This window comes from Quercus suber, unplaced genomic scaffold, assembly GCF_002906115.3.
Source record: "Quercus suber isolate HL8 unplaced genomic scaffold, Cork oak 2.0 scaffold_505, whole genome shotgun sequence".
Lineage (NCBI taxonomy): Eukaryota > Viridiplantae > Streptophyta > Magnoliopsida > Fagales > Fagaceae > Quercus > Quercus suber.
Window position 1 is genome coordinate 524,782 of NW_027069954.1, and position 12,940 is coordinate 537,721.

At 35.5% G+C, this 12,940-nt stretch overlaps 2 protein-coding genes across 3 annotated transcripts; both read right to left on the reverse strand.

Annotated features, from left to right (window-relative positions):
* Positions 1–204: 204 nt before the first annotated feature.
* On the reverse strand, positions 205–5,911 carry LOC111990412 (uncharacterized). Its single transcript, XM_024022183.2, has 2 exons — positions 4,684–5,911; positions 205–755 (listed from the first exon to the last, which is right to left on the reverse strand). The coding sequence occupies exons 1-2, from the start codon at positions 5,407–5,409 to the stop codon at positions 474–476; spliced, it is 1,008 nt and encodes a 335-aa protein (XP_023877951.2). The 5' UTR covers positions 5,410–5,911; the 3' UTR covers positions 205–473.
* Positions 5,912–9,834: 3,923 nt separating this feature from the next.
* On the reverse strand, positions 9,835–12,940 carry LOC111990413 (uncharacterized). Of its 2 annotated transcripts, XM_065763406.1 has the most exons (4): positions 11,346–12,940; positions 10,305–11,255; positions 10,151–10,210; positions 9,835–10,036 (listed from the first exon to the last, which is right to left on the reverse strand). In XM_065763406.1, the coding sequence occupies exons 1-2, from the start codon at positions 11,973–11,975 to the stop codon at positions 10,515–10,517; spliced, it is 1,371 nt and encodes a 456-aa protein (XP_065619478.1). In that variant the 5' UTR covers positions 11,976–12,940; the 3' UTR covers positions 9,835–10,036; positions 10,151–10,210; positions 10,305–10,514. The 2 variants fall into 2 exon arrangements, with proteins under 2 accessions (XP_065619478.1, XP_023877953.2); XM_024022185.2 differs by lacking the exon at positions 9,835–10,036 and having other exon boundaries at positions 10,149–10,210.

Genomic DNA, 12,940 nt, shown 5'->3' on the forward strand with positions numbered 1-12,940 from the left:
TTACTAACTCTGGAGCTTCTCTTGGGAAATCATGAGTTCTCTTGATTTTTCTACTTCGAGAATTCTTTCCAATAATCTTATTAACGCTGGAGCTTCAAGCTTAATTTTTCAAATAGACCAAGAAAGATGTCTTTCACGAACAATTTTTGAAATTTAGTCCTTCCCTTCCAATAACCCTCAATTGACATAATGAAGACAGAAAAATACAGCAGAAAATATGCGCATGATAAGAATATTTAAGAATCAAGATTACATTATATAACAATGTTTTGCAGAAATGCCAATGAGCTCTAGCTCAACTAGCAGCTCCTCCCCTTGCAAGTGCTAGGTGGACAATGAGGTTGTGAATTCAAGACCTACTGAGTGTGTGTCACTTACCAATAATAAAAAATTTAAAAAAAAAAAAAAAAAAAAACAATGTTTTACAGAAATTACAAATGAAGATACGTGATTAACAGCATTCTCAGTATTCTCTATGTACCTTTTTCAGCAGATTGCATCCACTTAATAGTTGTCCTGACCAATGCATCCATTGGGTCAATACATTTCTTAAGAAGTGGATCGTCCTGAGGCAAAAGATCCCGCATATCATCAGAGGCAATGATGACGGAGTTTACTGCCCTCACCAAAAGAACTTGGAGAGAGATTCTCAACAGGTTGCTCGCTCCTTCCATGTCCTTTCTGCTTAAAGCTTCAGTTGCGGGAATAACAGTATGTTCCATAGTTGCCTTATCTGGCAGCACAACCTCAAATCCCTGCACATAGAGAGGAAAAGATGAACAATACTTACTTGCAAGTTGCTATTGTCAAAAAAGAATGTACTGAATTTATCAGATTTCAATTTTCATGTAGTAACTAAAACTTACTAAGCCTAGTCATAGTTTCATCTTCTAGAACTAAGGGGCCAAGAAGTTCATATGGAATTCAAAAGGTTGTTCATAAAAGGAATAAATCATAATGAAATGGCAATGAAGTCAACCTTTTAAGTAAAATGTAGGTTATCCTGCTCATATGCAAAATATGCCAAAGAATGTTCTTATACATCATAAGTAGAAGTGAACAGAATGATCAAGCCAAAAAAAAACTGTAGAGCAGAATAGTGCCCACTGCCCAGCCAAAAAGAAAAAAAAATGTATTGACTTTTTAAACATCCTTCCCCACAATCAAAAAACAAAAACGAGGGGCAGAGTCATTGTCAGGAAAATTAGCAAACAGTAGGATGGTGAGATTCTCCAACATAAAATTTATATAAAGGATAAATACAACTTCTAGGAGAAACATGATTGAACTCTATTGAAACTTTGTGTACAACAAAAAAAAATATATATTTGAGCAGCTGACCCCCATTTCCATTTTCGCAAAGAAGGAAAGCTAACAAACCTTCATCTCACACTTAGCACTCTCTGATCCAAAATTTTCATAGGCCATACGTGCCCTTATGCCCAATCATTACTCAAAAAACACTTGCTTGTATGACTAAATAAACAAACTATGTGTAGAATGAATCATCATTTTTAAAAATATTACAATTTCTGAAATTTGAAACGAGATTTTGAGAATTATTATGGTACTGTGTAGGAGCAAATTGTTTTATGAGTAGTACCCTGTGTACTTGGTTAAATTTTGCTGATGAATAAGATTTGTTACTTATCAAAAAAATATTTTATAATAAGTATTGAATTATATACTCCAGAAACTAGGATAATCCACAGCATGGAGATAGAGTGAGAGAGATTGGAGTGGCTGAAGTGAGTAAGTGTTTTGGGTTTTTTGCTTTTCATGTTTTCCTCTTACATCAAAACAACAAGTTTTATATATTTATATATTTTTTGAGCCACGCCATATCCATGTTGTGTCCCGCCCATATCCCAGCTGTATTGGGCCATTTAAATAAAAAAAGAAAAAAAAAAGGGCTTGGACATGGCAGCCTAAATGCCGCATTTGTGCTTCCTAGATCCACGCTAAGATAAGGGGCAAGAGAACTTTTCAGCCAGACCTTACCATAACCAACCTCATAGATCCCATTTACTCTTTACACTGATGTATCATATTCTTTAAGCCAGGCCATCATAAGAAAGCACACTAAATCTTTCTGAAATGCAGCTTTTATCCTCTCACTTTGGAAAGACTTATTAGTGTGTTCTCTTGTGATGGCCTGGATCTGTTTGGATAAACCCTAAAATTAAAATTTTTGGTCCAATCTATGCCACACTTAATTTGAATTTATTTTTGTTTCCTACAATCATTTTCCAGGCTTCCAGAGGATGGAATATAGTCTTAAAAGCTTTCTATTTTAGGGAATAGTTCTGTGTTTCACCTACTACAAATTCACAAAACCATCTTCTTTTCCTCCCATGGAGACTCTAAAGACCCCTACTTAAGGAAGAAGTCTCAACCCTCTCCCAACAACGACAACAACAAAACTGTAGTTCCAAAATTTTGTGGTCAACTATGGATCTTCAATAGACTAAATCAGAATAAGCCACATGTATTTTTCTCCAGCATTCTATTCTTTCCAAAATTATTCTCCTTGTCACCTCTTTAATTAGCATTTCATTTTTTTACCACTAACACAACTCTTGACCCTCACCCCCTATTTAAAATTCAAAATCATTAATTTCATGTTCCAAGTACAAAAAACCATCTTATGCTCAATTTCTATGGTTTTCCCTTGTACTAGTCTTGTTGACATTTCAATATATATACCAGATTACATTCGTTCTTTCATAAAAATTTCCAGGATTACATTGGAAAATTTTAATAAAATCGAAATAAAAACCATAGAAACATTATGTAAACTGTGACCCTTGGCAAGCTTGGACATGTCATAGAAATTGAATCATTTCAGTGAATTCATTCTGTTTCCCACAGCTTTAAACAGGGGGAAAAGGGATCAGTCATCTAGATTGAGGATATAAAAAATATAGTCATTGCCAGCAAGCAGGTGAATGTGATGAGTATTAGTGAAAAGCTATATGTACGTCAAGTCTGTACATGGCAAATATTGGCTCATTTTAAATGTTGTGGTTAATAAAATGGACGCATTTTAATTTCTACTAATAGATTGGCACATCATTTCCAAAGTATATAAGAGCATAATGTCTTTGTTATGTATGATTCTAATGTCCTTGCTTTGGTGGGGACTTTCTTTGATATGTGATCATTGCACAAACGAGGCAACATGAAAAAACCTTAATTGGAAGATTTAGTAGGGCCATTAGTAGTGCCCTTCACCTAAGTGATAACTTGTGTGTTCACATCTAAGATTTAGCCTCTCCAAAATTGGGTTTAGACTGCATACCAACTGCTTCTCTTAGACCCCAGAGAAGCAGAAACCTTCTTTTAGATTGATGATTTTTTATTTTTTTATTTTTATTTTGTGATTGGTAAGTTATACCCACACACCAAGTGGGTGTTGAACCCATGACCTCGCCCTCCACCTATGATGCACGGATATGAACACAGACACGGGTACGATACATCAACAAGAGCAATTTTTGAAAAACATTATAACATATATGGCAGATAGGACACTGTTATGACACGGGTACGGCAACCCAAATGAAGTGTCCATGCTTTCTAGGCCCACCTAGTACTTGCAAGGAGAGGAGGTGCCAGTTGAGATTGAGAGGTGGAGCTCATTGAATGTGCCATTTCTGTTTAGATCAATGACTTTTCTGTTCTTCTTACGAATGTACCACAATAAGTTGCTCTAATAAGACATTTCCTTAAGGGTATGATACCGTGGTTCAACAAACTAGACCATAAATAGAACTTACAGAATGAGGAGAATGGTACGTACTTATTTTCATTAGTAATAGCATTTATTTGAACTGGGCACCAAGTACACAGTAAATAACTAATAGGTTAAAGCCCTTAAAAATGAAATAAAAGGAAAAGGAAAAAGAGAATCTTAAAACAGAAATTCATATATAGAACAAAGTAAGTTTCTTAATAACACCCAGTCCAACACAATCTGTCATAACAGACCAGGTTTACATTCCTATCCTAAACTATATACAATCCACTGAACCACTACTCCTGTATACAACTAGGAGAGAAAGAATTCTATCACCAGTTACCTTTTTGAAAGCAAAAGCACGAGACAATACAGTCTACCAAAATATTGCGTTAAGCTTAAGCTTGTAGACTTTTATCTTTTTTCTTATATAGAGAAGCAAAGATAGCTGACAATAAATTTGAGAAATAATATACACTCCTTCTCCCTCCTTTCCACGTTGTTTTTCAACCATCCAACAATGTTAGTAAAATAATCTAGTATGAAGAATTTACTAAAACATAAAGTTTATGAGACTTAAATTACTCTTCAAAGCTCAAGGGCCACAACATAAAAGGACAAAAGGATCCAGATTGTAAGGCATAACCATTTTCAGACTCTGAAACTGGTGGCAATGGAAATACAAATTCTTCTTGCCTAGTGTTCTACATTTAAAGCTTATATTTATTCCATACAAGCAAGATCATCATTTGAAGCAAGTCAATGGAATTCTACACCGAGTACTCCAATGTCCATAAAATACTTCTTTAGCCTAAAATGTATCAATCTATTTTTACAACACTATTGTCCCCTAATACCAGAATGCAATAAACATGCCCCAAACAGATATTGCAGAGTAAGGAAGAGTGAAACAACAACAGACACAAGCTGCGGAAAAAATTTACCTCATTCTGTAGTTTCTCCTGATAAAATCCTGCTTTTAAAGTTGCATCAGTGGCAAGCACTCCAATCCGCAAAGGACTCCCAGCTTCTAGTGGCTTCAACTTTGCTTCCTTGAGCTCCCTGGCAACAGACTCACCCATATGGAGGAAAGGAACAGAACATCCCTTAGAAACTTCATCATGCCATGAATGCAAAACGTTACAAGGCATCACTATGCACTGAGCTCCTGAATTCTCGAGAAAAGCCCTCTTACTCTGCAAACTCTTCACAATTGGAGTAGGATCTAATTGAGTACAATCGCTTTTACAGCTAAGGGAAGGAAAAGAACTTCTCTCACGTGAAAAAACCTCTTTATTCAACACAGGATCAGAGCAAAGCACAAAAGGAACACAACTTTCTCCACCCTTTGAGCTCCACTTGACTAGTTTTCTCAAAAAATTCAGTGTAGAATCCACAGACACCCCCCCAATGATACCGACTGTATTCACTTGACTGACTACAGAACCAGCAAAATCAACACTTCTATAAGGTGTACTTGAACCAGAACCCTTCTTGGATTCAGGAAATTTCCCACTTTCATTGATGTGTAAGAAAATTGAAGATGGAGGTATAGCTAGAACTGGATTCAACCTAGTCTTATACAGATTTCTATGTATATCTACATTACTCAATAAATGGGATCTATAATGCAAAGTAAGGAAAGACATTATCAAGCTTCCATCAAACATCTACTATGCCAACCATTTAAAGCTAATAATTAAGTTTGATTTTCTAAATTTTACTGCCAATGAATCATAACTTACCTTCAAAACTTCCATATCAGCTCCTCACGACTAGAACCCAAGCAATGAGTTCTGATTTTTTTAAAAAATAAAAGAAGTTACACCTTCCACAGCTAAAACCCAGCTCCCAAAACTAGTAAAAGTTGAGCTCCAAAAAAACCCCCAAATTTTCATCTGGGTCCCAAGAACAAAAACCCACAACCAAAATTGTAAACACTTTATTGGGTTGTCACTTGTCAATACACATCTTGTTCTAGCAAAGCAAGTCCATGGATTCTCCCTCAGTCTACATCTCAGACTAGAAAGCATAATTGTCAGCTACAAATCCATCTTTGCTGTGTCTATAATCCATGCAAATAACAATGCGCGAGGTAGATAAATAAGAGGTAACAACCACTGACCAAGTGAAAACATAGGACTCGACTTTATTAACAAAATAAAACATAGAATACGACTTTTAAGGATTTTGTTTTGCACTAATTATTCATGAATAGAGCTCTGAAGTTGAATTTTTGTCTACACTAAAAATTGATTCATATATTAGTTTGGTAATAAAGAGTTATTATTAGAAATAGACATTATAGATTGAAACCCTTAAAAATAAAAAATCATTCATCAAATGGACCAACTGTAGGTGAAAAAAGAACAAAAATTTTGTGGTCAAAATCTTATTTTATACAAGGTATAAAACCTTTTAGAATCTCTATTAATTAGTTAAAAATCCTATCGTGGATTATTTGTTATTTATCTTCTTTAACATGTGTTTTTTACAAAAGACAAAATTTAGGTCTAATACTTTAAAGACACGTTTGGTAGACTGTAATATAATAGATGTTTTTATAACATAACTATTCAGTTATTTGGTTATGTTTTTATTACAATAAATTATTATTCTTTATGAATAGTTATTCTTCAAAATAAGGAATAATTATTCATTATCAAAAGTACTGAATATTTATTTCTTCATCTTATGTAATAACTTTTTAAAAAAAAAATTTCTTATATTTCCCTTTTAAGATTTAGTCATGTGGCTATTTAACTAAAAAATACACTTCTATCCTATGAAAAAAAAATCTGCATGGCAGAATTTTAAAAAGGGAATTTAAGGAACAACATCTAAGTATTGTACCTAACTCTTGCTCTTTTACAAAATAGTGAAATTTTATTTGTTATTTCATTTATAAACTCATTCTTTTATGCATAATTATGAAATACAAAAATATAAAATCTTTAAATTAAGAAAACTTAGAGGAAGATAAAGACGGGGCTCTGAGTCGGTGGTTCTCATGGTTCTCTCTAATTTTCTACCACTACTCCTACTGTAGGTGTGGTGTGGATTAAAGAGTTACACCACGTGGAAACAATGGCGACGCCACGTTAAGCTCAGGATGTTCCTGGGAACACCTTGAACTGAAAAAATAAATTATATATTATAATTAATTTTTTTATTTGTTTACCATTTTATAAATAATTAGGAACACCCTCAACCAAAATTAAGAACACCCTCCAATAAATAAAAAAAATTATTTGTTCTACTTTCAGACAAAAAAAAAACAAAAAAAATAGCCAAGTAAAATCCAGAAAAAAAAAATTTTGTAACAGGTGAAGCCCACAAAAAAGCCCAACAATATTACTAGCACTTTAAAAGGCCATAAAAAGAATTTATGGATCTAATCTATAAAAGAAAATTTAGCAAGCCCAAAAAATTTAGCATAACAACATAAATCACTAAATAGTAAAGCTAAAGAAAATTTAACCCAATCAACCAAATTTTATCAAAAACAAATAGTCTGGCCTTTCAAAAATTTAAAACAAAACTAATCTCTCATTCCATCAAAGATTAAAAAAAAAAAAAAAAACACAAACAAACAAATAAAACCCTAGCTCTAAGCCTACCCAAGAGACTCGGCTGATGGTTGAAGTAAAGCAGTGAAGGGAGAGGCAGCAGCAACAGCGGCATGGTAGCAATAGAGTCGCCAGCCCCACCCCTAGCCCAAACGCACCAGATCTGGCATCTCTCTCTCTCTCTCTCTCTCTCTCTCTCTCTCTCTCATGAGCAAGTGAGCAACGAGCACAAAAAAAAAAAATCTTAAACTGTCTGATACAAAGACACAGAGAGAGAGAGTTCTTTCACTTTTTAATAGACTTAAACAATGACTTAAAGAAAATATTAGCAGTGTCTAGTGGTGGATGGATATCCTCCCACGTGTTGTGCTCTATGGGTTGATTTTTGTCTCCATTTTTTTTTTTTTGGTGCTTATATGAATAGCAGTTTTTTTAATGGTAAATAGTTATGTTTGTCTGTCAGCGTCTTTTTTTAAAAGTAAAAATTGAGTTTGTTTGAAACTTTGAAATGAACTGGGAGTTGAGATATAATAAAGTTAGTGACCTGTAGTGTTGTGTTGTGTACATAGTGTAACAATGAATTTTTTGTTTCTTTTGTATGTGCATTTATTTCTCTGTTCAATCCTTGTTGACGGTTTATTAAGAATTTATTTGGAAACAATTTATTTAGTTGAAATTAAAATTTTTTTATCAGGGGCATGAGGCTTGTCTGTTAAGTGGAGTGAGGGGTGGATGGGCACATGAGACGGGAAAGTAAATACACATGGAATATGTGCTAGTGCAACCAATAAACAATAATTTAATTAACTAATAATTAATTAATGAAAGCAACTAATAAACAATAATTAATAATTTAATTAATCAATATATTATAAAAGACAAACAAATTAAATTATGTTAGACTAAACAACAATTAATAATTTTATGGTAAAATATCATTTTCGTCCCTAAACTATCACAAAAGTTCGTTTTTCGTTCCTAAAGTTTTAAAAGTTCTATTTTCGTCCCTAAACTTTTCCAAACTTATTGGTTTTCGTCCCTTCGTTCGTTTCTGTTAATTTATGTCTTACATGGCTGACGGAGCGTTGATGTGGCAAATAACTATAGGGCGCGTGGGAACCATTTTTTTAAAAGCCCAAAATTACCCCTCACTCCCTCCTCTTCTAAATCACCCATTATCAGCCTCCCTTCGCTGAGACCCCAACCGATTAGCCTCTCGTCGCTGACATTGAGGAGATGAAATAGGGTTCAAAACTCTGCCGTGATGGTCATGCGTGTGGGAACCCAAATCACAAAGCATGGAAAACCCACCATCTAAAATCGGCAACTCCAATCGGCGGAAGAGTTCCTATTGAAATCAAACCAGCAACTCCAATCTGCTGTTAGTCTCCACCGTAAAGCTCTGCTTGCGTTGAGATGTGAAATTATAGGTTGCTCCGCTGTGAATTAGGTAACCACCATGAATCAACTAGTTTAAGATTCCAGATTGTGGGTTAATCCAAACTACATATATGTAAAGGATAAAAAGAAAGGATCTATTTATTCTTTGTGCTATTGGTTGGGTTGCTAGCAGTTTTATGATGAAAAAAATTCAGGTTTTCACTAGTTGTGCTATACAATTCTGGGTTGTTAAATTTTCTAGGTTTTTATTAGTTTTTTGTTCATGATTTCTAGGTTGTTAAATTCTAGCTTTCCTTCATATTTGGAATTGAATGTTTCTTTTTGTCAATGCTTGGAATGGTTGGGACCATTTGTGGTTGCTACAGTGATAGCTTCCATGAGTTTGGAATAATTGTGTCCATTCAATTTTTTTGTTAGTAAATTTCGTTGAAGCAAAGTATGTGCAGGTGCAACAAAGATAATCAAATTCAGCTCTAGAGAATCAAGTGGCACTGTGGCAGCAACCAAATTCTGGAAAATGGTGTATAAAATGGGATTGTTTCATGTAATAGGATGTACGTACAATTAATTGACATGAGTATGTAAGGAAGTGATGGGTATTGGCTTGTAAAATTTCACAATATAAGAATTATTTATGAATTTAGTGATATTGATGGATCAGTGTGTGCTTCTTCTTTTATTTATTTATTTATTTTTGATAAGTTGCAATTGTATTAAATTAAGATGGAAAAGCAGGACAATCTGCATTACAAGCTAATTTTAGGGGAGGGGGCAGATTGTCATAACTGAAACAAAAAGAACAAGAAGAAGATAAAGCTAGCTTAACAGCAATATGTGTTGGAACATTACAAAGTCTCTGGAACATTACATTGTTCAGAATCTCAAAAAGCAGCAATTCAATCCAGAATTTATATTCAAGAGCATTTAATAATTCCCTGGATTTCTTTGTTCAAGACAACGTTATAATTCCTATTCATTCATAACATTGCCTGCTTAAAATGGATAGTATCCATGATTAACCATACAACCATCACAAAACAATAAGTCATTGCCACTACAATACAAAATTCGTATGGCATTGCATACACAAAATGGATAGTATTTTAGTCGTCTTGTCCCACTGTGTACTAAAATACTGCTCGAACCTAGTTCTACACCCCTGACTTGCTGCAACCATTGTCTCCAGTGATACTCCAGAGTTGCCTCTAGCCTGTGGTTGTGGTTGTGGATGTGGATATAATGGTGGATGTGGCTGTGGTTGTGGCTGTGGCTGTGGCTGTGATAAGGAGCTCCCTATTTTTGGTCCCTTCCTGCTTATTTTTTTAACCTGCAAACAATAAGAAGAATTATTTATCATCCTAAGACATGAATTATGCATGTTAGTAGATTCTTCCACATCCCTTATACCTACTTAATTTCTTTGAAATTGTTACTATCTCACCTGTGACGTTTTTGGACCACTTGAACTTGCTACATTTGTTGCTCCATTTTTTTTCTTGACCTGTCAAAAATATACCAAGCCAACCCACTAATTTCAATAATCACTTAATACAAACATTAACTAATTAATTACAATCATTGAGTATAAATCTCACTGGTTTCTTTCTCGGCTGGTTTAATGCCTCATTGTCTTTGCATCTTCTCTTGTTATGGCCCAATACCCCACACTGACTGCATCTAATCTGTGTATTGGTCCTTGGCATTTTGTATGGGTTTCTTGGCTCATCACGTTCTCTCTTCCTTAGGTTTTTTGGTCTGCCTGGTTGTCTCCTATGCGGAGGAGGGAGTATTGGATCTCTATTGCTTTAAGGCCACAAGTCACTACCACTAGTAGGATATACACACGGCTCCCATGCAGCAGCCAAGGATTCTGTCCTATAGTATTGGTGCACATAATCCTCAACCTGCTCACCCTTGGATCCTAGTGCAGCTATAGAATGAACACAGGGAATCCCAGACACATCCCATAACCCACAAGAGCATGTACGTTGTTCTATGTCTACAACATATCTATTAGGTGCTTTTCTCACCTCAAACCTAGAGACCTTTTCATCCCCACACCATACTGCAACCCACAGTCTACTATTTATCTTTTCTATTTCTAACTTGTGTTGTATTCTAGGGCATATAGGACCCTTGTATCTAGCAATCAGCTGCTTCATCTTAACATATCTGTCCATCAAACAACATCTAATTTCTTCAATCATGGTGATGATAGGTTTGTCCCTAAATTCCAGGATTAATGCATTGAAACTCTCACACAAGTTGTTGGTCAAAGCATCACACCTTGGGAATGTCTTAAATGCAGCTCTAGTCCATAACTCTGGTGGCTTTGCAACTAACCACTCCCATGCCTCATGATTGATCTTCTTAATATTTTCCATCTCAATTCGAAAATCACCCATGTTGGTGGCCCTTGCAGCAGCCCACATCCTATCTTTAAGTAGTTTTCCCTTGTGCTCCTTACTAAAGTTATTGTATAGGTGTCTGACACAAAATCGATGGTCCACACCTGGCATAAGCTCATCAAACGTAGGTACCAGCCCCTGTACATTATTATATAACAAAAATTAGCATTATCAATAATCATGCATTTATAACTAGAATGTGGTTAAAAAGGCAAAGCAAATCATTACCTTCTGTTGATCAGACATGAAAGTCCATCTCCGCTCATTCACACCTCCAATATCTTCAAGCAATCGTGAAAGGAACCAAGTCCAGGACTCTTTTGTTTCGGCTTCAACAACGGCAAACGCAATTGGATAAATTCCATTGTTGCCATCCTTGCCCACTGCAGTAAGAAGCTGCCCTGTAAATTCACCCTTCAAGTGACATCCATCAACCCCAATAAATGGCCTACATGCACTCAGAAATCCCCTCTTACAAGCATCTAGGCAAACATAAAATCTCTCAAAATATGGCTGCAACTCTGGATGGGGTCTGTTAACTGAAAGTACTGCAGTACTACCGGGATTAGTTTTGTACAACTCCTCACAATAATCACCCAACTGTGCATATTGCTCCTTGTATGTCTCCTCCAATACCTCACTTGCCCTCAACTTAGCTCGTTGAGCCTGCCCCTTGTTTATATGGATATTGAAAGTACTATACACATGTGCTGTCACATCTTTCAACTTCATATTTCGGTTAGTCCTTAATTGTTCAACAATATTCTTGCCTAGCCACTTGGATGATGCTTGTTTATTCCTAAACTGCCTCCCACATATATGCTCATCATTATATGTCCTAATTTGCCAGGTGTCCATGCTCTTCCTCTTTGCACAGTATATAACAAAAGGACACTTATGCCTACACTTTATTCTTACTCTAATGCAGTCATCTTTAACAAGTCTTACATTAAACCCTTTTCCCACAGCATAGTCTTTTATAGCATCCTTGAATTCCTGCTTGATGCAAACAACATCCCTTTTTCAAAACTAATTTCAGATATAGGACCCTTACGATATTTAGGATACTGAGGTCTATCCTCAGCATCTGAATCAGACCCAACCAAGCTAGCAGAAGTATCAGACACATATCTATCCTCAATAGCCTTGGTAGTAGTACCTCTTGGGCCATCAATTACTACTTTTGGCCCACTCACTTTAACACTTGGTCCAACATCACCTGATCCACTACCATCAGTAGCCTTGTTCCTACAAGCTCTCGATTTTTTCCTCTTAACACCCTTTGCATTTTGCTTCTTGCCATTTATTGACGTTTCCTCATATATTTCCTTCCCTTTTGTATTTTCTATTGGTGTTACTTCCTTATTCCCAATATACATATGAAACATATCATCATTGTCACTCTCACTACCACCAAAATGGACTTCACAAGCACTATCATATTCCTTAATGGCCCCATTATCAACCTTTGCCCTCTCTCCCCCCTTTCTATTATTTGTATCTTCTTGCCCAAAGTCTTCCAAGAACGTCACGTATAGCTCAACTTCATAGTGCCCTCTAATAATTTCCACCATTTTCACAACATCATTGTCATATACTAAGGGCTTTAAGCCTCCCACAAATGGTAAACCAGGATCCCTATATAACAACAAATCAAGGGGCCCATAACCAAACTCTCTAATGATACTAATCATCTCGATCATTGACATTTCATTGGAATTGTAGTCTTCATGCTTCTTTATCTTCCCCCCATCATACCTGAATGGATTATTCTTAAATTTCCCACCATAATGAAGACATATGGTGAATTGAAAGTCTTCATC

What these genes read in the sequence shown, in the direction of transcription:
- LOC111990412 (XM_024022183.2), bottom strand. Translation starts at nt 5,409, where the DNA reads ATGTTTGATGGAAGCTTGATAATGTCTTTCCTTACTTTGCATTATAGA. An exon ending in AGGAGAAACTACAGAATGAG is followed by an intron (nt 756 to 4,683) that starts GTAAATTTTTTC and finishes CTCTATGTGCAG; the next exon opens with GGATTTGAGGTTGTGCTGCC.
- LOC111990413 (XM_065763406.1), bottom strand. Translation starts at nt 11,975, where the DNA reads ATGGACACCTGGCAAATTAGGACATATAATGATGAGCATATATGTGGG. An exon ending in TCATGTCTGATCAACAGAAG is followed by an intron (nt 11,256 to 11,345) that starts GTAATGATTTGC and finishes AATAATGTACAG; the next exon opens with GGGCTGGTACCTACGTTTGA.